The 27,951-nt window shown below is 32.5% G+C and overlaps 1 protein-coding gene across 1 annotated transcript; it reads left to right on the top strand.

Annotated features, from left to right (window-relative positions):
* On the top strand, positions 1-27,951 carry LOC143080102 (hemocyte protein-glutamine gamma-glutamyltransferase-like). Its single transcript, XM_076255786.1, has 15 exons — positions 1-202; positions 12,327-12,539; positions 14,803-15,060; positions 15,648-15,766; positions 16,954-17,061; positions 18,633-18,807; positions 20,547-20,685; positions 21,905-22,008; positions 22,651-22,813; positions 23,223-23,335; positions 23,931-24,013; positions 24,805-25,006; positions 25,779-25,939; positions 26,526-26,662; positions 27,530-27,951. Exons 1-15 carry the CDS (start codon positions 4-6, stop codon positions 27,669-27,671), a joined length of 2,316 nt encoding a protein of 771 aa, XP_076111901.1. The 5' UTR covers positions 1-3; the 3' UTR covers positions 27,672-27,951.

Here is a 27,951-nt window from a genome sequence, read left to right as displayed (position 1 = left end):
AAGATGAGGAGAATGTATATTAATAGAAGCACAACTGGATACAGAACACCATATTACAGGCATTCTAGAACACCTACCACTTCACCATTTCGAACATTTTCTGAAGTTGTTTATCGCCGTGGAAATAGATATAGACAACCAAACAGTGAACCAGGAACATCTATTACCAGTCATGGTAGAAGACCAGTGGTACCACCAACAGGTAATCGTGTTTTTTTCCTTAGTAAAGCTTTATATTACTTTTTTATTTTTTGTTTTTTCCACTATTGTTTGTGTTTTAATATGTTTTTGTACATGGGTTCGTCTGAAGTGGAATAGTACTTATCTAAAGTTTCTCACATTTATACATTGATTTAAAAAAATCGGATACATAAACATGGACGTTCTGTATGCACAGACATATGCATTGTTGGTTAATAAAAAAAAATTCCATGTTTTGACATGGTACGGATTGATAGTTTAGTCTTACATGAATGATTTTTTTATTAGTTGTTAGTGGCTTTGAACTAGCTGTCAGATAACTGCGAGTACTCTCAGATCTGTTCATTGTGTCGTTTTGTGTCGGGATGTATAAGTACCCGGCCACGTCCACTTGTATTTTTGTCCATCTGATAAGTAAAGCCTTTTTCAACTGAGTTTGATAGTTCGTTTTTATGTTGTACTGTTATACCACTGTCCCAGGTTAGGGGAGGGTTGGGATCCCGCTAGCATGTTTAACAACGCCACATTATTTATGTATGTGCCTGTCCCAAGTCAGGAGCCTATAATTCAGTGGTTGTCGTTTGTTTATGTGTTACATATTTGTTTTTCGTTAATTTTTTTACATAAATAAGGCCGTTAGTTTTCTCGTTTGAATTGTTTTACATTGTCTTATCGGGGCCTTTTATACTGACTATGCGGTATGGGCTTTGCTCATTGTTGAAGGCCGTTCGGTGACCTATAGTTGTTAATGTCTGTGTCATTTTGGTCTATTGTGGATAGTTGTTTCATTGGCATTCATACCACATCTTCTTTTTTATATACTATTTGTTTAAATGTTAATATTGGGAATAAAAGATTCGTAACAAACATATTTAAATGGAAATTTGCATTTCATTATGTTTTCTTTTGAATTTCATAACTCTTGGTTTTTTTTTATAAATGATATGCATTATACCACGTGTACATTTAACAATGTCAGCTTTGATCATCGTCTACCCGGTAATTACAGACTTGAACATTGTTCACCTGGTAACTGCAGACTTGACTATTGTTTACCTGGTAACGGCAGACTTGGCAATCGTTTACCCGATAACTACAGACTTGATTATCGTTTACCAGATAACTACAGACTTGATTATAATTGTTTACCCGGTAACTACAGACTTGACCATCGTTTACCCGGTAATTACATACTTGACCATTGTTTACCTGGTAACTGCAGACTTGACTACTGTTTACCCAGGTAACGGCAGACTTGACCATTGTTTACCCGGTTATTACAGACTTGACCATCGTTTACTCAGTAACTAAAGACTTGACCATCGTTTACCCGGTAAATCCAGACTTTACCATAGTTTAGCCTGTAACTGCAGACCACTGTTTACATGGAAACTGTATACTTGACCATCGTGTATCCGGTAATACAGACTTGACCATCATTTACCCGGTAACTGCAAAACTCTTTAAATGAATTGGTAGTGAAGTTTACTTACATAACACTATTTTCTCGTTGGTAACTTTCGATATATGTCATCACAAATTTTACAAGCTTTTTGTCTCGTCTCGACAAAGTAAAAAAAATCGACTTTTATATACCTTTACGGTGGGTCAAAAATGTATTAGTCTGAGATTAGGTTATTTTATTTGGACCCATTAGTGGAATTATATTTTGTATTCAGTGGTTATACGTATTTTATTTTTGTTGGATTCGTGTTGCTTAATCACCAGTTGTCTGTTTAGTGTTAACTTTTGTGGACTTGTTCCGTCTTTTCGGGGTTTTTCTTAGTTTAAACATATTCTATTTGTTTAAGTACAAATTGGATAAGACACAAGTCAAACAGACTTATGAAGTCTTCTCCATTTAACATTTATAGCAATATAATACAAAAATATATGTATGAGCTGCATGTATAGAATGGTATATCTATTTGGTATATATATATATAAATATGGATCGAAAGACGGAAAATTGAAGAAAAAGAAAATAATAATAATACAGAAAAATATATATATATATATATATATATATATAAATAAATAAATGATTATTTAGAAAACAGAAACACAAAAAAAAAGGGACAAAAAAAGGGAGAAGAAGTTTTCTTAGATGATGATGTGTGTGCGATCATGGTTTGCTACCTAGACCATTTGAAATCTTTCCGAACTTTTAATAAACTCAAAGACATTTTTGAAAATGGTTTGGTTTTGCTCTAGAGAAAGAAGACATCTACCCGAGGTTAGTAGTTCTATGTTAATTTTGCAATCATTTGTAAAGCCAGCTCAGACTTTTAAACATTTTATGTCGTATGTCTGAATATAATATACATAGTTTGACCATGGTGTTGTATTTTTGTCCCCTAGGTATCGTCTCCCGGTAATATCAACATACCTGTTTACAATTGAATAATATTTGCAACGTTGCTTCCCATTCTATATACATTTAAACAACCTCGGATAATAAAATAATAATAATAATAATAATAATAATAATAATAATAAATAATAATGATTTATTTTATTATAGTGTCACATATTTGATCAGATATATACACAATTTCATAAACAACACAAAATAAAAAGATAACAATTGACAACTTGCAGTTTATTTAATGAACCTTCGTAAGGCTTTGGCGGTAAAATTTTGGAAAACGTGTTTGATCTTGCCTTATAAACAGAGGCATTTTAGGCACATGTATGATACATGTATGAAACATGTATGCACGCCATTATATACCGTTGATTTATTTCCCTTAGTCAGTTGTTTGCAGTGCATTCTACACCAAATATATTTTCAGTAAACCAAAGCCTGCAAAATGATAAAGTTTATTTTGATTATTCTGATATTGATTTAATGCATTCTCACTTGCATATTTTTGCCATCAAAGTCTGGAATCAATTTCACAAAACATCGTAAGTTTAAGTCTTAAGTTTTATACTTAAGACTTTCCTAAGTGCAATCCTAAGACAATTTCACAAAGCATATCGTAAGTTTTAATCCTACACTTAGGACCACTCTTACGATTAAATCTTAAGTCTTATCTTACGATCACTCTTAAAATATAAATACCTTAGCAACGTACTTTCGTTTCATCAAAGCATGCGCAGCGGTATCTCCCTATGTAAACAAAACGGAACGGAATACTTTCCACGTAGATCTGATGGAAATAACAAAAAGAAAGCCACACTATTCAGAGAGTGAGCTTCTTGTACTCTCTGGCACAGTTACATCCAACATTTCTGTGATTAGGGGAAAGTTCGGGCAAAATCCTGAGTATCCAAGACAAAAACATTGCCCATGTAACAGTATGGCAAAATTAGGAGAAAAAATGGTCTACCCTTCATTCTAGTGAAAAAGTGCAATTACTTATTTATGTATTTATACATGCAAGGAAATTGCTTCGGCCGTTGAATTAACTAATGTTGATCATTTGTTACATTGCACAGGGGCGGGTCCAAGTAAGGGCGTAATGGTCGTACGCCCCCCCCCCCCCTTTTTGCCAAAAAAAAAAAAAAACTATCGTCATTAGCTTATATTGTATTGAATATGGCAATTTATCATATTCATTAATTAAACACATACTCTGATTTCATTTTATACTGATTCCCCTATCCGATGGGTGACTGGGACACCTTTTTAAACAACCAAAACGGTAAGTAAATCTATATATGAAATGGTTGTTTTGTGTGACATTTCCCCAATGGCCATTCTACATCTACCCGGGGGATGGAGAGTTGTCTCATTGCGGCACTCATACCACATCTTTTTATATCTACTAAATTGAAAACAATGTTTTAAACCTATGATTGCGTTGGATAAAAACCGCAATTTTTATACGTGTGCATGCAAAACAAATTTCATGAAGGGGTTTAAATACAGCACAAACGACATTTTCCCCTAAAAAGACCAAAACTGTGAAAAGGTATATCTTAACAAAACGGGTATTAGTTCAGAAAAAGCTATCGATCAAGATTTATTTTTCATTTGTCATGCACATTTCATATAACTTTTTAACTAAAATTTAAAACTTCTACCAAAGATTTGATATCCACATGTTAATCAATACATAATTTGAATGATCCGAAGGCAGACTATTTTCACAAATTTGTCTATCATGGAGGCTGTTATAATACTTTATGATTTGATGCCAAATTGTTGAAATCCAGGAGCTTCTGACCTTCCCCGTGGACCCTATACAAGGGCAACTGGAATTATGCCTCCCGTTCTTAAAATCCTGGCCTATGACTATTGAAATGTAAAGTAACGCCTTATACCCTAGAATTTGGAATTTCTCGTTATTGGTTTTCTGCTGGTTGGATCCACTCACTCATTTTAATGTACCGTAGACAATTAATCGAGAGAATTCGGCATCAACCCTGATACTTTAACTATTAAATTACATACTCCAAGTCAGGAACCGTTACATTAGTGCACTTCACAATTATTTTATTTTTTTAGCCAAAAAAAGGTCCAAAATTTTTTCAGATTGTATTCTACGCCCCCTTTTTCAAATATCCTGGAAACGCCCCTGATTGCATAAGCGACACGTACATGTATGCAGGTCAAATCTTCATCTATTAATTGGTGCCGTAGAAGGTCCACCACAGTTATGAGCGAGGATTTCTTGGCAAATAATAGAAAGCTTAGGGTTAGGATTTATAAAACAGAAAAGGTAAAATGGCAAATATTCATGTTTATTTCAAACGCAGAGAGGTACAACCGGCACCCTTAGCCAAAAATAAATCTTCTTTTTTCTTTATGTGCCTTCGGACTTTATGTTTTGAATTGTAGGTCAACTTTCTATATTTGGTATTTATTCTATAAATGTTGGTCCAACGTGGTACAAATCATGTAATGCAGGAATATAGTATTTTGGAGTTGGGCAATTTCTTATGTTAAGGCGGGGACTCCAAGCAGACAACAGCATGTGTAATTAACGGCAGTGTAGATTTTATTTTTGAATAAAGAGAGTTGCCCGTTCTGTACATAGATTAATCGATTAGAAAGCAATTATATTAAATTGGAAAGTCTCATTCAAGGGATAAAAGGATGTGTTCCAAACGGAATATTTGTATCTTGTGAACTCTAAATATTTAAAAAGAAAAGTTAGAATAAATGTGAATGGTTTTCTTTGTTTCTCCCATGCCATGAAATTGCCTCCGTTGAAAGTTTGCAAATATCCCATAGAGCAAATGACACGGATGATAAATATTGACCATTTGGTACATTGTCGTGTTCTAAGAGACACGTGCATGCAGGTCATAAATTAATTTGTCGAATGAAATTAAATCTGTATCTACTAATGGGTGCTGTAGGAGGTCCACCGGAGTTTTTAGCGAGGATTTCTTGGCATGGTGCACTTTGTTTGAATACTGAGTAGGTTATAGACATTAAAATACAAAACTATCAATGAAAATTAGTAAAATTGTTAGAGGTAAGCAAAAACACTTATTTTAGGCAGCTATTATGAGTCCTATGATAGTATCTCCTCAGGGTTAGCGCACAGGTACTTCGTCTTATGAATATAAGAAGGGAAATATGAAAAAATAACGATTATGAGTAAAAACCTGACCATTTTTGCGCCTGTCCCAAGTCACGTGCCTCTGGACTTTGTTAGTCTGGTAGGAGTTTTGATTTTAGTTTCTTGTGTATAATTTGGAGTTTAGTATGACGTCCATTATCACTGAACTAGTTTATATATTTGTTTAGGGCCAGCTGAGGATACCCCCCGGTTGCGGGAGTTTCACGCTGCATTGAAGACCTATTGGTGACTTTCTGCTGTTGTCTGTTCTATGGTTGGGTTGTTGTCTCTTTGACACATTCCCCATTTCCATTCTCAATTTTATAAAAGTATAACAACACTTCGATTGCTGTATTTCATTCTAAACTAGCTATGAAGCCCTAAAAAATTAGCTAAAACTCCTACTTCACTAAACAAGGAGAACCCTTTTGGTTCAAATTGTTAGTGTTGAAAGTAGATTAAGCCATGATGCAAATGCCCCACAAGAGCTGTGGTCTGTTGATGAAATGGTAGTATGTTGCATATGTCGAGTATATATGGATATGATTTTATTGATTTTCTTACTTATTCAAACTTTCCAAATCAAGTGAATTTTGTATTATTTCCTTATTTTAATGTCATACCATTAGGACGAATCAATGGTTATCTATTCTAAGATAAATTGGAACTATAATTGAAAATCAAGCTTTAAGGAATTATATTACAATTACGCTTACTACTTCAATGTAGTACATAACTTAAATGCGGACTACATGTATTTTCCTATTTGGAATTTATTTTCTTATTTTGAACATTTTTGTGTATTATATAAAAGGTCTAGAAGTATTTACAAACATTGAAATCGCTTATTTCAAAAGCTGGAAATATAGTAAAAAGATCTGGTTAATCCAAATGGAGATCTAAGGTATATGATAAACTCTCAAGTAATAATGATACACTTTATTTCATCAATACTATAAACTGATGAATATATGCATTTTTCTATATTCATTTAAATTATAGGTTTTATTTTATCAAACTATTTTACTAAAGTAATCGAAATGTAATCGAAAGTAATCGATGATAACATCATACTTTTTGCTGTAATCGATTAAATTACGATTACATGTAATAGAAAATATGGTCGATTACAGATTACTGTCGATTACTTGAAAAAATGTAATCAATTACAATCAATTATGATTACAGATTACGATTACCCCATCCCTGCTTCATACTATGCCATATGCTGGTGCTCGTTAAATAGCTTGTGAATCACCTCCTCTCCCTGGGTAATATTCATTGTCACCTGGTAATGTGTCCATACACCGGAGTTAGGCTCTACTATGGAACCGTTATTTTATCGTATAATTACGTTAATCCTGAATTTCGTGACATATTAGCCACTGGACATTGAGTGACCACTATGCGTCTCTCTTCCAAGCATGTTTACTGTTTAATCTTCATTATAAAATCCACAATATATATGATGCAAAATTGTAGATTTATTTTCTTGATATACATTAAAGTGCTAATATGTGTATGCGTTGGCCCTTGAATTGGAAAACGGTAGCGGTTTATTATCTCGGCATCTGTATACATATCTATTGGGGTCGTACAGTCTCTACATGTGCCTTTTCTACGTAAGTGGCGTATAAAGAAAAAAATTGGCAACGCTGCAATCATTTTATAAATACTTAAGATAATCGTAAGAGTGGTCTTAAGTATTTCTTAGACACTTAAGTGTGGATAGAGGCACTCTTAAGTTTACGATCAAAGTTGGTCGTAAGTTTTGACGTAAGTTCTTTTGTGAAATTGGTTTTTGACTTAAGACTTGACGTAAGTGATATCTTAGACTTACGATGTTTTGTGAAATTGGCCCCTGATCTTTGCCCGAAGTTGTCATGAAGTATATAAAAAAAGACTTTTAAATTGAATACAACCTGTTTGCGTACGTGTAAACCGGCTGAATGTTTCGCAATTAAGTAATCATTATGTGAATCTTTAGAAAACTTGTCATTTAATGTTACCTCCTAAGTAGGTATTTATCATGTATTTCGTAATGCACAATTACCTAGCAACCAAATAAACCATAAGATTTTTTCTTTTACTTTTAAATACGCAATACAAATTTGAATTTAGTTCAACCCTGCTGAGACAAATTCAAATCAAATGCACAATTTAAATCATATATTTTTCTTGATAAATATAGTTATTTAGTGTTTAAAGGTGATATGAATATTTATAACTCCTTCAATATACATTTTAAAAGTGTTTTAATGTCAATTTTTTCCTTAAATTCTGTTCAAAAATATCTGTTATGTCTGGAAACATGTAAAAGTGTTAAAATTCACGTTTTAAATGTAAAAGTATTGTAATCGATAGCTAAATGCAAGCATAGTAAATTTCATTCATTAAAGAGTTAGTATAAGTGAACTTATCCGAAATGTGTACAGCACTAAATATATTTATAGCATTAATTTTTTTTACCATCATCAAACGACGGGTAGACCAGGAACTCTTAACCTTCCTGAGCACCGAATTAACCACTGCTTTATTTTCTTCAATTCGTGATGCTTAATCAGCAGTTGTCTGTATAGCGATAACTTGTGTGAACTTGTTCATCTTTACATGGTTTTTTCTGTTTGCTGTCTCCTGGTAATATAAACATATGTGTTATCAAGTTTATTCTTCTGTGTCCGCGTTTCACTAATGCGGATTAATTAATGTCCTAATAAGTTAGATACAGAAAATTAAACAAATGAACATTTGCAGGGGGAAATGAAGTACTTTGCCGGGAAAATATGATACACTTGTTCTCCTTGAGAAACTTTAGAACAGGTCGAATACCTTCTGCTTTTCTATCCGATGTTTCTAAAGCTTGTATAAAAAATACTTGTAAACATTTGACCATAAAAATTATACGCAATGTTTATATTCACCGAACATACGATAGTCAACGCTGTTTTACAATCGGTAAAATAAACAAACAATCAACAGAATGACTGACACATTATCATCATTATTTCGTTCTGGCATAGATGTAATACCCATATAAAATATATTCTGCTTCCAGATCGGTATCTATTCATCGAATAAAATGTCAAGCTATCCTGCTGCACACCATGAATTCGGTAAAATTTTCTATTAGGAGTCGCTCCATCACAAACCAAAGCACGGACATGAAATCCAGCACCTTCTAAAATTCCAATAGCTGACCAAACACTTCAATATAGTTGATGACTGTTGAAACCAGTGCATGGAAAGTGACCAAAAACTTGATGCAAGTTCAAAAAAATCCCACGTACCATAAAAGCTATGATGTGAGTTGCTAAAGGCTGCAACTCATCATCTTAATCATCACCTCTTCTACAAATATTTACAAGTTTTTCAATTTCGTTATTCACATCTCCCAAGTCGAGAAATCCAATGAGTTCACCAGTCTCTGTCGAGTAGACAAGTCCATCTTTAATTTTAATTTCATCAAAAAGAAGGATCACATTCTTTTGGAATTATTCTAGTTTTTCAAATCTTATGTCATCTTTAATTCTGTCAACAATCTTTAAATTCCATCCTGATGTTGCTGTTGTAAAATGGGTATAATCCCTTAAAGTACTTTCATGTGGCAAATTTAAAAAACCTAATTTTCGCATAAGATCATATGCTTTTGATGACTTACTATGAATGGCTATACACCACTTTATTATGGTTGGATGCCATCTCATTTCACGCTTGTCTGTTTTCTTAACATATTTTAGTTGTTGAGTCCAAAGAAGTTTTTGCAGAGAACTATCTGGTAGACAATTTAAACTATCTTCATGTTCTAAAATGATTTGTCTGAAAGAGGAATCTAAATTTTCATTTAAATGTTCACCTTGACTGGATAATACTTCAGATAATTTTGTTTCAAGATCAGTTAATTTTCTTTTCAGCTGATTATTTTGTTCTTTCAAAGTTGATAGTTTATCCCCTTTTTGGTCACTTGTTAAATAATCGTTTCTAATTTTTGAATTTAAAGTTGTGGGGTCAATTTCTATTTTTTTTTTCATGACGTTTAAGCATTACATACAATACTTTTCTAAAGTTTGTACACTCTTCACAACGTCCCTCTGACGTTAGCAGTTGCTGTGACGGACTGTCTTAACATGGTTAAAACTAACTTCTTCATAAGCAGAAACAGTTTGTCCATCCTGCGCAAGAAATACTGCTGGATTGGTCTCTGACCTGACTCGACATAGTTCGTCAAATCCTCTGTTACCCTCACAAATTCTTAATTCTGTTAACAGTTTCAATAATCCTTTCAAGGAATATTTTCCCGGTATATTTTCAAAGTGCTTGCTTTTGAATTTATCTAGATCATGAATAAAAATTTGCCAATTTCTGTCCTTTTTGTTAATGTAAATTCGTTCACTAAATTTTTCTGTAGAAACAGCAATTTTAAAAATTAGAAAATCATTTTGATTTTCGGTCACTGCATAACCAAAATCTTTGCAACAATCTAAAAAGTCACTATCGATCACTGCGCTGTCAACAAGATCTTCACATATTAAACAGGAAGTGTTGTCATGTTCTTTAAACTCAAAAACATTAATATTTATGCTTGCTTTTAATTTCAATTTTTTTTTCTTCCTCCACCTTGAGAACTTTAAACGACAACAATCGCATATAAATGGTGGATGTATATATGAAATATCAAATGAGAAGTCAATATCTAGTGCTTTTTTAACATCATTTCCTAAGTTGAATTTTGAAACAGGGTATTTACTTGCTACGGCCTGCTTATTCCCACACAAGCGACAAAAATGTCTCAAAATCTCCTGATGAAGTGTTGAACCTGAAAATTAAATTAAAATGTGTTTGCATGTGTCTTACATAAATGTGTGCATACAGAGTATTAGAAGGAACATGCTCCAAGAGTTAAAATTGTTAATTTAAAACAGCTACTTGACAACTGACCAAGACAAAGTTAAATAAATCTCATATTTAGACATTCTGACCGACCGTACATGTTTGTTGTAACTACACATTTATTTCAGCTGCACATTCATACTATTATTATGATGTGTTTTCTTTTTCTTAATCATATGGCATTGCTTTTAATAATAATATGTACATGTAAATCACTATATGTTGGAGCTATTTGGAATAAAAGTATACCTAAATTGCATTATATCACAGTGAAAAACTAAGTTTATCACATAATTCATGTGGAAAAAAATAAATATATTGTTTTTCGACGCGATTCGACGCTATGTTGGAATATATCAATAGAACCGTCTGTTTATGCTGAATAGATGTATGTCGTTCCCTTTTTCAGGAACTTACAGGAACAGTTCCGTCTTTTAAGTTAAAGTTACTCACCAGAAGCATTCATTTTCCAAAGGCTTTTCATTTTTTGGCTGTAGAAACTGTAAATCTTGTCCGATTTTCCCCTGTTTTGTACCATTGAACACAAAATTTTACACGCTTTCTCGTCAGGAAGTTAGTTTTAAGTGTAAGGGAGGTAACTCTAATTTACTACAATAATAATAAAATGTATGACGGGTCGACTAGCGCTATCCGATAAGAAATCCAATCAAGTCAAACTGATTGGCGACAACACACATATAACATCAAAGACAATAAGATTCTATAGGCTTCTCTTTATCTAACAATAGCGATCAGCGGGGGATTTCTGTTGAACTTTATCTATGGGTATTACATCTATGGTTCTGGCAACCTTCTATTGGTATGTTCATTGCAATTTACTCCAAACGATGTACTTTAAATTTTATAACTGACAAGGACCATTCGACAGAGGCAAATCGTCCGAGAGGTACATTTAGTTACACAATGTATGTAGCTCCATCCTAAATTATTCTTTTAATGTGTTGATTAAACAAAATATTGTTTGAAATAAAACTATATTTTTATATAAAAAAAAGTGTCAGGTTATTTTTCTTTAAAAAGGAAGATGTGGTATGATTGCAAATGAGATAACTTTTCACAAGAGACCAAATGACACAGAAAATAACAACTGTAGGTCACTATACGGCTTTCAACAATGAGCAAAGCTCATACCGCATAGTCATCTTCAAACGGCCTCAAAATGACAAATGTTAAACAATTCAAACGGTAAAACTAACGGCCTTATTGATGTACAAAAAGGAACGAAAAATAATATGTAACACAGCAAAAAAATGCACAGTAATTTTTTAAGCCATGGTAAAGCCACCATTACTTGAAATTGATTATAGTTTACTTGGTAGATAATTTTGATATTATTGAACTAAATTGTACTTTGGTATTTATGTTTTAAGCCAGGTAAAAGTCACTGATTTTTCAAGTCAAGAATGTGACTGGTTTTAAGGACTTCCATTTTTTTTTTAAATTTAACCTTGAGTTCAGTATGTTTGTTCAACTTGAAACTTTTGTCATAAAGTTGATGATTAGTAAAAATTGAGCTTTGATTTTTTTTATCAATTTTCTTTAACTTATTGATTTCCACATTATCACATAGACCCTTTTTGTTGTCGTTTTTATGTCTATAAAAATAGATATGCGGTACATGGCGGTTAAACAGCAACCCAACATCAAAAGAACACCAACTTTTTATTTAATAATTTCGTTTGATATTATTTGTTTCAGTTCAACAACCCCCAGTCAACCAAGACCTTCAGGTCGAGGACATAGATTTTAACGTCTTTAACAACAGCAAAAATCACGTGACTGACGAATATCATATCAGCGAAACTGCAAGAGATTTGGTTGTGAGACGTGGACAAACATTTGATATTACTATTGCATTTAACAAAAAGTATGATCCAAAGAAAGATGATCTTCAATTAGTTTTTCTGGCAGGTAATTTAAGTAATATTTTGATATGCCTGTATTTATTGTTCAAATGCTTTTAATCATGTAACTAATGATATATCTCGAGCAGTTACAGATTTTTCTTCAAGGAGACGCGTCCATTCAGAATGGATTTAATATTCGACATCTGTGTTAAGAGTATGTTTGCGCCATGCTAGACTTCTCAATCGTCACAAATGCTTTTTTTCTCCAATACTTTCAAAATATTAACGGGAATATGTGGTATGATTACCAATGAGACAACTCTCCACAAGAGAAAAAAAAATACAAAGAAACTAACAATATAGATTGACGTACGGCCTTCAACAATGAGCAAAACCCATACCGCATAGTCAGCTATAAAAGGCCTCAAAATGAAAGTTCTCACCTTCTAGCATGGTTGAATCCTACTATTGAACTTTATGAAATAAGAAAAAAAAAGTAAAAGTTTGTCAATGAGACTTGCTCAGCAGAGACATCAGAGAATGTCATCAATTTTAAGACTGTTTGGTCTTCAATAATGAACCAATCCATTTACGCATACGTATAGTAAATGTCAAAGTATTTAATACCTGAAATGTTTGTTTCTTAGCGTTTGACCAACAAAATCGAAATCAGAAGGCCTCCTTCTCATCTAGGTATGTGTTGAAAAATTGTATGTATTAGTTCAGCGGTGTAAGGTTTCCGTCATTTCGAGTTAGTTACATGTACATTAAGATATAGTAAAACAGAAATTTATTTACGAATAAGGCATTTATCAAAACATTTACAAATTAAAGAAGAGGTTATAAAAAAGGTTTAAAAAGTTTAAAAACAAACATGTCTTATACCAAAGTTTACAGGTACACGAAGGATAAATGATATTAAAATTTTTTAAATACTTGACAATTTTGACCTAGACAAAAAGTAAATATTTGCAAATATCAAGTGTACAAACTACATCAAAATAAACTCGGCTATCTATTATAAGTTTTTCATTTAATAGAATTCACGTTGAATATGGTTAGACCGAATTTAAGAAAAGAAAAAGCAATACTTAAAATCCGTCACTTGTCCATATGCATTTCTCAACTTTAATTGTTTTTAATTAAAGCTTAAAGTTAAGGGGTTGAAGTATATCAGAAGTTTATAGTCGTAGGGGTATGAAGAGCTTCCCCATGCTTGATACAGTGTGTAGACGCGGATTTATGTTGAATATAAAAAAGAAAATGTGGTATGATTGCCAATGAAACAACTCTTCACAATAGGCCAAAATGACACATAAATCAACAACTATAGGTCACCGTACGGCCTTCAATAATGAGCAAAGCCCATACCGCATAGTCAGCTATAAAATATTGAAAGTCGTTTCATTAACGTATATATAAGAGTCTGAATGGGGATCATTTATTTTTGTAATTCTTTATTTTTATACAACTTTTCTTTAATCTTTATACTTAATATCTTATCACCTCATTATCATCTATTCTTTTCCCTTTTTCTATTCTTTATATTTTGCCATTCATTTTCTATTATGTAAACCACCATCCACACGGTTACCCTCGTATGTCCTTTCTAATATAAATAAGAATAAACGTTTGAATATGTAGCAAAGTTGTTTGCTGTTATAAAACACAAAAAATTGATTATTCTATTGGGGGAAAGAAAAACTAGTTTCTTAAATATACTTTGTTTAATTCTGAATTTCGTGAAAAACTGCTTCAGAAGAGATATTTGATTCTAATGAATTAAGTATAAAAAAAACTATTTTTTTTTTAAAATAATCGTTTTCCTCTATATGTTGCTGTAATTAAAGATTTCTTTATTTATGTTTTTGTTAAGACATTGCTCTTCCCTTCAACCCCTGTTTCCCTCTACTCACATACAACGAAAACGACTGATACATGACTATATATGAGAAGGTCTGTACTTTACAAATTTTGCTAAACCAACATCAGGAATATAGTCGGCAACTTGGGACAAAATTGATCGCAATATCGCAAAGAACACTATATTATTTATAATAAGTACCGGCTACAACCACTACAAATACAATAGTTACACTGTAGAGTGTTCCCGATTGTCATTCATAACCACTATTGTTGCTATGGTATAGTGTATATCAGATTTTTGTCTGTAGTTTAAAATTCAGTTAACTTTGCCATCGGACACAGTTGATTATCTGTTTTCCCTATTATATTTCCAGTGTCTATTGTCGGTTAAAGGGTATGTACTATATTGTTGGATTCTTTTATGCATTGCTTATTTTTTACCACTACAAATAACCGTACAGGAGATGATCCATCGCCGCCAAAAGGTACTCGAGTTACACTCATCCTGTCCGACAAAGACGAGGAAAAAGAATGGGGAGCATGGATAATGAAAAACGAGGACAAAGAACTTACAGTTAGGATAAACACGCCTCCTACTTGTTACGTTGGAATCTGGCAACTCCAAGTAGAAACTATACAAAAGGCTGACAATAAGAAAGTTATATTCGAGTATAACCATGATCAAGAAATTTATATCCTGTTTAATCCATGGTGCAAAGGTAGGATACCATAACTAGAGAATTGCTAATGTTCAAATTGCAACTTGTAATTATAACAATCTTATACTGTTGCCAGTAAAAAAATTATATACCCAGCAAATATACGGACCACCAAAAAACAAATAAATACATACGTAAATATAACTAATTTATAGGTACTAGTATGTAAATTGAGGGGCGAAAGATATAAACCGAGGAACAGTCAAACTTATAGATCGAAAAAAAACTGACAACGTCATGGCAAAAAAAAAGAAAGACAAACAAACAGACATTCAAATAATAATACATAAGACACAACATAGAAAACTTAAGACTAAACAACACGAACCCCCGTCAAAAAACTGGGGGTGATCTCATGTGCTCCGAAATGGAGCTTTTTACTCAACTTTTATTAGCTGCAGACTAATAAATACTCCAATCACCATTGTCAAATCCCTTCTAACAGTCCAAGACATGACTACTATTTGTGATATCAAAACACCCAGATCATTTGGAAAAGAAATGCAAGCATTAATCTATTCTGTATTTTGAACGCTTACTCATGTAGCAATGGTATACTTAACTTTGAACATTGATTAATTTTCAAGATGATCAAGTATACCAACCTGACAAACAGTTGTTGGACGAGTATATTTTGAACGACACAGGGAAAATATATACTGGAAATAGAAAACAAATCAATGGCAAAAAATGGAACTTTGGCCAGGTAAAATTAATATAAAACAATAGAATATATAAGAAAATTCTTCAAAGAAATTAAACAAAACATTTATTATAATTCTTTATTTATGCAAAAAAAATATATCATAAGGCAAAACATTTAACATGTACTTTCTTTCAGTTGACTGATTGATTTTTAAATTTCATTATACGGTTAAATTAACCCTAGAATAAAGATCGATTCATGTAACGGAAGAGTTAATGATAAGTGCAAGTAAACATCTAACAACACAATAAACAGGAAATAGTGGACCTCTGCAGAAAACACCAATTATAAATAATTTCTTTTTCAGTAGTCTAGACACGTATGTGTGTCTGTTTATTGTTGTCTGTTTCAAAGCAAAAGTTGTTTTCCCTATAAACATGTAGTCTGTTTCAAATTACAGTCTATATTTCAAGCCCTTTAACCCCGTTGTCGACCTACCTATTCACTGTTAATATATTGTAGACTTGTATAGTGTGAATGGAATATTTACAGATTAGTATCACATACTGTTAAGCAGACAACGACCAGTCAATCAATTAATCAACGTTGCACCCTTTTGGTTGTAGCAGCTACACTATTTTCAGTTTTGGCGGGAAATGCGTGATATTTTTCATAAGTCAAAGTTAACTTTTCTTTGTTTTCCATCATGTTTAAAATTGAAGGATTTTTATATTGATTTTTTTACATGGTTAGCTGATAAGTTTTTGAAATTTAACGATGCTTTACGTATCTAAATATAATCATAACTTTATTTTGTACTTCGAACTTTCAAGGAACATAATTGAATGAAAATGTATCCAATTAGTCATTCTTTTTATAGACTTAACAGAACAAATAGACTTAACAGAACAATGCGGACCTTGATAAAATTTGAAACTTCAATATCTTTCCATTTAAAGTTTAAATATCTGCTAAGTAAATATCTGCAAAATAGAAAGATACCAGAGGGACAGTCAAACTCTTAAATCGAAAATAAACTGACAACGGCATTGCTAAAAATGAAAATGACAAACAGACAAACAATAGTACACATGACACAACATAGAAAACAAAAGAATAAGCAACACAAACCCCACCAAAAACTAGGGATGATCTCAGTTAGAAATTGACACGAAAAGACATAATAATCTACAACTTTGATTTATATTATACTATTTTGATTTGTATAAATTGCCCTCACATTGTAGTTTGAGGAAAACATCCTTGACTGTGCCATGTGCCTACTGGATCGGAACAAGTTAGCATGGACCGTAAGAGGAGATCCAGTTAAAGTTGCCAGAAAATTGTCAGCAATTGTAAGTTATGTTGCTGTTATAATTTTAAAGATTTAAAAAAAAATGTTTATCTGCTACTATATATAAATAAGAAAATGTAACCGTATACATTTGTATAATGTGTCAATAGAGAACCCTAGCAACATAACTTATTAAACACACGCTACATAGATAACTAAGAGTTCGGACTATCACGCATTTGTACATATATAACCATATACTCAATGTTTTTGTCAGATGCATTTCTCCCTTGTGTCAGTCTGATAAGTTAAGTCCTTTTCAACTGATTATTACAGTTTTTATTAGGTTGAAATGTTAAACCACGTCCCAGGTTTAACCCCGCCACATTCTGTATGTGCCTGTCGTCCCTAGTTAAAGGCCATTAATTCAGTGGTTGTCGTTTGTTATTGTTTATCATATTTTTCTTTCGGTCATTATTTAGTTCTTTCATCAGACCGTTAGTTTTCTCGTTTGAATTGTTTTACATTTGTAATATCACGGACTATGCAGTAATGGTTATTCTCATTATTGAAGGCCGTATAGTGACCATAGTTGGTAATGTCTTTGTCATTTGCTCTCTTGTACTGGAGAGTTGTGCGATTCGCAATCATGCAACATCTTATTTTAATTTTTTTATACACGATTGTATTTACGGCCGTCGTCTACCAGAGACTATTACAATTTAAATGATTAATACATATACACATGTATGTTCAATCTCAATTTAGAATGCATTTTACATTTAATACTTCTAATAGGTTAAGGGAGATGGTTTATATAAGTTATTCTTCTTGTTTCCGAATCCCTGTATTTCTATTGTGTAAATGTATTTTGTGCACTTTTAATAGGTCTAGTGTAGTTATTGGTATACCGCTTCTTCTCACGTTACTGACGTTACGTTACTTCTATGAAAATAACATAATCTCACTTTAAACAGTGTGTATATGTTAGATATGTTTCTTTCTGTTCGGTAAATATTAATAAAATGCAGTATGATCGCCGGAGACGGAAGGAAATAGATGTTACAACTACAGGTCAATTCAACATACAGCCTTTACCATCAGCAAAACCGGAACTATATAGTTGGCTTCAACAGGACCTATCATTTTTATTAAAGCAACCAACACCTTGATTAATGATTGAAACAGAAACAAGTTATAGAAAGAAACACGGTTACCCTTTTCCATATGTAAAATAACATGTAGATGACATTAAATTAAAGAAAGGTTTAATAAATTTTGTAAATGTCAATTGCCTCGAAAAAAATAATAGTGTTTTGTTTAAACGTTTAAACTGTAAAATCTACGTCAACTAATTCGAATCAGTTATAATAAGTCAGAAACGACATTTTAAAAAGGTCACTGTACATTTTGTAGTTAGAGTTTTAAATATTGAAGTGAGTTTGATTGCCCCAACTGTGACAGGTTTTGAATAACAATGACCACCTAAGCTCTGATATATACACCTAATTGTTAACAAAAACAAATCCCCGCACACGAAGCGCTTATTTTAATTCTTCACTCAAAAATATTTGTATGGTCTCAAGTAAACATTTTTGATGCATTCAATACGTATTATGACATGAATTTTAGACCAACTCGCAAGATGATAAAGGAGTTTTAGTTGGTAATTGGTCTGGTAGCTATCATGGAGGGAAATCTCCATCAGACTGGGTTGGAAGTGTGGCTATTTTAAACGAATATTTCAAGACGAAACAACCTGTACGCTTTGGTCAATGTTGGGTATTCTCAGGAGTGTTAACAACACGTAAGTATATTGAAAAAGACATATGCGTCCCCTGCTGTGTGGACAGTGGGTAACTGTGGATACAAAATGTTCTTTTAAGAAGAGGCTTACTTTGATGGATTTCAAAAATTTGTGAAGAATTTATATTTGTTTCAAATAAAGAAATACTTGCCATGAGAAAAGTTTTACCCTGTCCAGTTTATCGACAAAATTTCAAATAAGATGTCATTGTATATCAGAAAATAACCGTCACCAGAGTTAACCATTCAAACCGTTTTCTGCTCTCTACCTGTGTACAAACTTTAGAGTGTTCAGTCCTATTGTTTATGATTTTTTACCAGCTATTCGGAATCCTCTGGGTTTTTTCATGAACTGCAATCAAAATTTGTTTTCCACTAAGATCTACTTTTCTTATCATAATTTTATTATAAGTTTATAGAATTTTTGTTATTTTTTCATACATATTCTTTAAATGAAAAAGGATGCGAATGTTCAATGTACGAAAAAGTTAGAGAGAATTTCCCCCCGCCAAATGTTCAATGGTTAATATCTCGAAAACAACCACCCGAACCTTTTATTTTATTTTGCTTAGGAAGTTCCTTCAGTTATAATATTTCTATCCTTAACGGGAAGCTTATTACCAAATTTATGATAACAGAGATAACTTTTGATTTCCTATTGTTACATGTAATTGTCCATGACGTTCCCTTGTCACCATCCTATAGTGTTTTTATATCTCAACTTGTACGATTCGCTCGTGTATGTAACAACGTAAAAAAAGTAAGCGAAAGCAATTGATGCATTCCGGAAAAATTATTTCACCAGAGTTTTCGATATCACTAACTAGTTTAAACATTTTACTTAATTATGTCATCGGTATAAGGACATAATTCGTAAATATAAATCATATACGTTCAGGTGTTTCAAATCCAATCTTTTATGATAATATTCTTTACAAAGTACAAACATGTCGGCATTCACCTAAAAAGCTAACAAAACCATTAAACTGACTTATTAAGAAGGGATATACACGAAGTTACTATATATTATGTAGAGATGGCATGTCAGTATCTGATAGTAGTCCTTTGTTAATTTATGTATCATTCTCATTTTGTTTAGTTTCTATTGTTACCTATTCTGACATCTGACTCGGATTTCTTTTAAACTGAGCTTTACTGTACGTATTGCTGTGTATTATTCTGATCTACATTGACAAAAGGTATAGGGGGAAGGTTGAGATCTCAAAAAACATGCTTAACTCCGCCGAATTTTGCCTGTCCCAAGTCGGGATCCTCTGGTCTGTGTTAGTCTTGTATGATATTTAATTTAAGTTGCTTTTTTATAATTCGGAGTTTAGTATGACGTCCATTTTCCCTGAACTAGAATACATTTTTGTTAAGGGGCTAGCTGAAGTACGCCTCCGGGTGCGGGCCGGAGTTTCTCGCTGTATTGAAACACATCGGTGGCCTTCGGGGGTTGTTGTCTCTGACACATTCCCCATTTCCATTTTTAGTATAAAATTCATGAAATATCTTGAAAAAATAAATCAAATATCTTATAAATTTCATTAATTTTCATAACGATTTGTTTATAATAAATCCCATTTAAGACTAGTACATTTAATTCATCCATATTAAAATAAGATTATAACTGATGAATCTAAAATCAATCTTTTGTGGTACACAGATATTGAAAAAAAAACCTCGAAAAATTAAAATTTCAAAACAAGCATTTTAGCATGTATTTCATTTATTATTAAGTTTGTAGAGCTCTTGGAATTCCTGCCAGAAGTGTAACAAACTTTGCATCTGCTCATGATTGTGATGGATCGATTTCAATTGATAGTTTTTGGTCAGAATCAGGAGAACCAATCGAAGAGTTGAACAGCGATTCAGTATGGTAAGAAAAGTAAAACAGCAAACAGTGATATTTAACTCGGATTATAAAAAGATAAGGAGATGTGATATGATTTCCAACGAGAGAAACATCCAAAATAGTTAAAACATATGTAAGCAACTATAGGCAACTGTACGGCCTTCAACAATGATGAAAAACATATATACTAGTACTGTGTGGTCGGCTATAAGTAGCCCCGGCATGAAAAATACAAAACAAAGCAATTGAGAAAACTAACGTCCTAATTATTGACAAAACAATTAACAAATAAATCCAACACATATGACGGACATGAGCTTAATTAACGAAAACCGCAGAACTATGACGGACATGAACTAACGACAACCGCTGAACTATGACGGACATGAACTAACGACAACCGCTAAAATATGACGGACATGAACTAACGACAGCCGCTGAACTATAACGGACATGAACTAACGACAACCGCTGAACTATGACGGACATGATGAACTAACGACAACTGCTCAACTACGACGAACATGAACTAACGACAACCGCTGAACTATGACGGACATGAACTAACGACAACAGCTGAACTATAGTAAATGTGACAATATGATGGGCTTAAAAAATATATAAATATATATAGTTATATTTATATTGATGATTATATATTCTCAAAATGTTTATTAAATTGAAAAAAATAAATACAGGGGAATATCCATTAAGAAAATCATGACCTTGTAAAAGGTTGTTCAATTGACTGCTACGTTGCATATAATATGTTTACATGCAGACCGGGTGGTGACAGTTTGCAATAGCAATTAGTAAAAACACTGGACATACGTGTATTCTTCAAACATCAATTTCCAGGTTGGTCAAAACATGTCAATTAGAGTCAACTTAATAGATATTCATCCCTGTTTCTTTAGAATTAAAACTATAATGATCAAATTAATAGAAACCTTGACACTGTTTATATTCTGTATATATACTTATGTATTTTACTGTATGAGGGGGAGACCGTCCGTTATGGACACTGGTCTTTAATAAACTACTATTCCAAATAACCATGTGTTGTGTTACATGTGTTGACACGTTCTCGCCCTGCACATTGTTTGCCACTGGACGTTTACTTAATATATACAACAATAAATCAATGATAGGTGTGGATATCATTCAACATTGATATACTTGCCAGCGGTTGTACTTGGAAGAACTTAATGCTTTATTAATTATGCGTTTGAATATCTTACAGGAATTTCCACGTGTGGAATGATGTATGGATGGCTAGACCAGATCTACCGTCTGGATACGGTGGGTGGCAGGCAATAGATGCCACACCACAAGAAGCCAGTGACGGTAAGGTTTATTTTCTTTTGTTAAAAGACATGTTTATCCGAAAAATTTCACGTAATTATGGAAAGTATTTTAAGTATAGTATATACTTACATAAGTTAATCATAATCTTACTGCGTGCACATGACATACACACTGACACATTCTTATTTTCATAAGAACAATGATAAGTTCTGTGAGTGTTGGTTTTTATCCTGCAATAGGGTGTCTTATATATTTACAGGCCAACATTTTTATCTTTATACTATACAAATATCGCTTTGAAGCAATGCCCACTGACGGCCTACGATTGTGTATTGCTATTAACGAGTGTTGCATGAACCTGCGTGACCTCAGAATGTGTATTGCAATATCATTCCAATGACGTATTGCCAGACCTTGTGTTAACTATAGATTTACTCACGTTCTGTTAGCTTCTAAGCATTTCTTTAAAGGCTTATCTATTTTATACAAACGAACAAACATGAACAGCAGGATTGGCTCCATTTTCTACTGCGCCAATCTTGAAGTTGTTTACATGTAATCAACAATGCAACAATGTCAATCTTTTACCAACTGAGTTTAACTGTTGTTATTGCTATTGGATGAGTATCCCGTACAACAATTTACTGTCTATTTCACAAGTATATTGTGCAATAATTGTAGGTGTATATTGTTGTGGTCCTGCGTCTTTAGAGGCTATCAGACGGGGAGAGGTAAACATGCCATATGATACACCGTTTATTTTTGCTGAAGTTAATGCCGATCGGGTCAATTGGGAATTAAATGAAGTTGATGAAACCCATAATGTTGGTGTGGAAAGACGTAGGTTAGTACGTATTATCAAACGAAAAGATATTAAATATTTGAACAGCTAATTTGTGAGATCATTATTTTAAGTATTATTAGTCTTTTAAAACTGAAATTTCAAATAGAATTTGTAAGGCAATATGTTGTCGAACTTTTGTATTCTTTATAATTATAACCTATTCGAACGTTTCCGATAAGTTTAATGAGCATTTGTAAACCATTTATGCGAATAACTATGACTGATTTTTCTCTAATTTTAATTTCTGAACTACAGAAAATAAAAATAAATCATTAAATACAAAAGTAATTATGAAGCAGAGTCAAAAGTTATGACAGTTTATATTATTGAATTCAAATAGATTTTAGATTGATTTGGGTAACTTTGTTGTTGATATTTATTTGATTATTTGATGGATTTTTCTTTTAAGTGTTGGAATGCGAATCAGTACCAAACTACCAAAAGGACAATCAGGTTCCATCGAGCATTTCTGTTATGACATACAAAGAGAAGACGTAACTCGAATGTACAAATACGAAGAAGGTAAACACACAAATGTATTGCCTACATGTATATATGTGTGCTGATTAGTACATGTAGGCGTGGTCGTTTGTCTGGTGAATTTGTGAATAATGATAACTATGTCATGTTTGTCTAAGTTATGTTTACATTCACACATTTTATATTTGTATTCCCATTGCCGCAGCAGAGGGGTAATGATAAGGGTTACCCTTCTGTCTGTACGTCCGTCTGGGCGTACCTCCAAAAATAAGTTTCCATTCTCTTACTTTAGTTTGCCTCAACCAATTGGTATGAAATTAATACAGAATGCATATTACCACAAAACACAGATCAAGTTTGAATTTGGTTGGCGTCATTCCTTCCGTTAAAAATAGCGCTTTCATGGATCAATCTGGCTTTTAAAATGCATTAAAACCACAAAGCAAACATTCTTTTTGTTTAGTTTGTACGACATTGTAATAGAAAATGTTATAAAGATGTTACTATTAGTGCTGTAAATTGGAATGTTATAGGCGTAGTAATACAACCGAACGTGCGAGTGCTGTATAGACAGTCAAGGTCGTCAAACACTTCATCATCATATTAGTACTACAATAATCTTCTTTCATAACTATAGGATCTAACGAAGAAAGATCAGCTGTTTTGCAGGCAAATCAGAACTCAACAAAGAAAGGACTGTATGATGAAGGCAAAACATCGGTAAATGTTCATTATTATATGTTAAAGATCTAGAATTACCGTCTCCTTTTTATATCAATCACTTACACTCAATTGATTACCATTGTTTTTTTTTTATTTTATGCTAATGAGATGGTTCAGTCCAAATATCATAAACGCGAACAAGAATATATATTTGTGTTTCTTCTTATTGGTTGAGGATGGTTAATGATATTTATGCCCCTATGTACGATTTTCATTCCATAAATTTTCAATTTTATTCCCTCAAACTAAAATACATTCCCGTATCAATAACATATGTTCTTGGTCTAATCTATAATCATTTAAGGGTATTACTAGTATGACAATATGCCATTAAAAATATCTTTCAATAATCGTATACATGTGAACACACGAGATAAATGAAAATAAGGATCACAATAATTGCGAATGAAGTGTGACTAGTAGTCTCAACAGGTTAAACATCTTCATTGTACGCACCAATTTCCATACAAATAATGCCACGATTTGACATAGACGTAAAGAAAACAGTAAAATCACAAATATACTGAACTCCGAGGAAATTTCAAAACTGAAAGTCCTCAATCAAATGGACAAAACAAAATGCATGATGAAACGAATGGACAACAATTGTCATATTCCTGACTTGGTACAGACATTTTCAAATGGTGGATTGAACCTGGTTTAATCGCGTATTAGGTTTTATATGAAAATATTGCTTTAAATTCTTTGAGAAAAATGAAAAACCCTGTTCAGCCGAAAATTTAAGAAACCTACAAAAGTTGACTTTTAGATTGAAATTATACACACAGGACGTAGAATTTGAGCTGGTTGACAAAGATACAGTTCCTTTTGGAAATGATTTTGAAATCTTATTGAAAATAAAGAATACAAGTAAAGAAGAACGCACTATCTCCGGTTGTATCAGCACGAGCAGCATACACTATACCGGTGTTCCAGCAAATAAAATCAAGACTGTAGAGCTTAACGCAGAAAACGTTCAGGCAACATCAGGCAAGTATTTATTTATCTTTAGGCTTGTCTGGTATCTGGTATGTTACAAGTAGACTTGTTTGTCAACAATTTTTCAGGCATTATGTTTTCATATAGTTTCCTATATGTATGTAACTCTTTGATAAGTTAACTGTATTTGTCTTACTCTTTTCCGCATGGTATGCCATTTCCTTATATGTAATTATCCATGAACTTCTTGTGATAGTATTTCTCTTTGCAACTCTTTGAAACAAAACTTATTGTATAATCAATGTTTGGAATTCAATTGAACTATCTCTGCATTGCAAAATTTCTCGATTTCGATGACGTTTATAAATATCCATCAAAAACTTTAAAATGTGCATTTAATATTAATTATGAATTAAATGTAACCAGTTAATCGGTCTGTAAATATCAATTACCATTGTTTTGTTTATTCTATGCCAATGAGAATGTTTAGTTTAATCAGAAAGGGCGATACATTTGGCTATTTTGCAATATACATGAATTCAGATTCTTAATACATAAAATACTTGTACATCGTCTGTTGTTTTTGTTTTATTTGGTTTGAATTTTCATACTTTTTTTTCTGTGTTTCGTTTTGTTTTTCATAAATTCCAATAATATTAGCGTTGATCATGCCTATCACTTTGACGTTTATTGTTTTCTCAGTCTTTGTTGCATGCATTTATGTATTCTAATTTAACCAAAACCTCTAGGAGATATATAAAAGCCATGAAATACTTTTGTTGCATATGTAAACCTAATTATAGATAAAATGTTTTGTACATAGAGAAAGTGATCAGTGTGAAGGTGACATTTAATGAGTACCTCCCTCAACTAGTAGAACAGTGTCATATGAAAATGTCATGCATGTGTAGAGTTTTGGAGACCAAACATACATACGTCCATCAAGACACATTTCGTTTACTCAAACCTGACATTTTAATCAAGGTATACAAGTTGTTCATTAAATTATTCATTGCATATTCATAAGATATTTAATATGAAACTGTCTTTGTGTCAGTTTTCTTTGACTCTATTTCCATTTCTGTAATGTTTAAGCTCCTGTCAGTACCTGAAATTTTTAACATGTTATGAAGCCATATAAATTGTGATCACGAGACAGTACATTAATTATTGCGCATTGTTAATCAGGTCGTACTAATGCCAATCATTCCACTGGCATTTATTTTCTTTTATAACAAGTTTTTTTTAGAAGAAATTAATGTATTTGATGCGTTTTATTTATAAGACACATGCGAAGTCTGTTGTAAAGCGTTTTACTATTTATTATAACTGCACAATTTAAAGGAATATTTTTATTAGAATATATAGCAGTTTGACAAACACTTATTTTGATATTGCATATGTACTATGATTAAAACGTTCAGCTGAGTTTTGAAGAATCAACTCCCTTATGTGTTATGTACCCTTCATGGTTTGGAAATAATTTATACGTCAAGTACAAAGTACCATGCTTAACTATCTAATTATGTCAAATGATCATTTTTTAATTTGAAAACCTGTTGTCCACCAGGCACCATCTACTGGGAAGATTGGACAACTAATCAAAGCAAATATTTCCTTTACAAATCCATTACCATGTACTCTGACATACTGTACGTTAACGGTGGAAGGGCCAGGGCTACAGGAACCTAGTGTACTAAAACAAAGGTATGATTTATGAAGTGCATTACATTTCAAGTTGGATTTGTACATGTAAATATGACGTTACAGCCATCTGCAGTTGTTAAAACCATAGTTATAGTCAATGATTGGTTAGAGACGATGCAACGTGTTAGACCTAAGAGATTTATACTCAAATTACAACTAAAGTCACCTGTAAAAGCGGTACCATCAAGTTACAAGTTTGGCTTAGACGGGTTTGGCTGGTCACTTTAGGCCATTTGATGATATTTAAGTGGCCGTTTCAGGTTAATTTGAATGTTCTCAAAAATTAATTGTTAATTTTTAAACTTTTGCTCATGATAAAAATTGAAGAATGCTAAGAAATAAGTGTCATTTAGACTGAAATCCGTATCATACATTTATCATGTTTATACTGATAACCTATCTAACAATAATGATATGTGGTATGATTATGTGACAACCACCCATCTAATACCAAAGGACAAAGACGTTAGCAAATTCGGTACCAGTTTATAATTCGGCCTTCAACAATATGCAAGCGCAAACCATAAAGTAAATTATAAAAAAAACTTCGTTCTGATAAAATTTGATATTATTTAACAGCAACCGCCTGTTTTTTACTACAACAAATAAACGAAAAACAATCAAAGAAAGCACCCATAACGGCAACCGCTGGAAGGTGCCCTTTGTGACGAACAGTTTTAATCAACATAAGGATAAAATATTCTATAATTCCGGTAACAGAACCCATTTGTTTTAGACATTCGTATATTATCTTCTTTAACAAATGTTTAAGCTGAACATGCTGAAGGCATATTTCATAAAATATATTTTCAAAAAATCATATGGTCTGGTAACTGAGGTTAATTGAATAATAATTTCGTATTTCAGCATTGTAGAAAGCAAACAGACGTTTATGACAACCATTGAGTTCCTTCCGCGTAAGGTTGGAGTAAAAGAGTTAGTCGTTGCATTTAATTCAAGAGAATTAGCAATGGTGGAAGGATCTTGTGAAATTACTGTCAGCGCTTAAGTGATCGTCTTGATTTACATTTTTTTTCTTTTAAGACATATTTTAGAAATGTTTTAGTGTGATTCTATTTACCTTTTTTATTATATATAAAGGTAGCTTTTTACATTTTTTATACGAATAATATTGCATCATATTTATGTAGATGAATTATGTTATATTAGTTTGAAAATACAATATACTGCAGTTTACATGTAAGCGATTAATCTGATGTCAGCTGCACTTGTCCTGAGGAAATCAATATAATTTATCACTTTAAAGTAAAAACATATAACTTCACACA

The sequence above is a fragment of the Mytilus galloprovincialis genome, chromosome 6, assembly GCF_965363235.1.
Source record: "Mytilus galloprovincialis chromosome 6, xbMytGall1.hap1.1, whole genome shotgun sequence".
Classification (NCBI taxonomy): domain Eukaryota; kingdom Metazoa; phylum Mollusca; class Bivalvia; order Mytilida; family Mytilidae; genus Mytilus; species Mytilus galloprovincialis.
The sequence above is the reverse complement of the archived record's forward strand: the minus strand, read 5'-3'. Positions and strand labels throughout refer to the sequence as shown.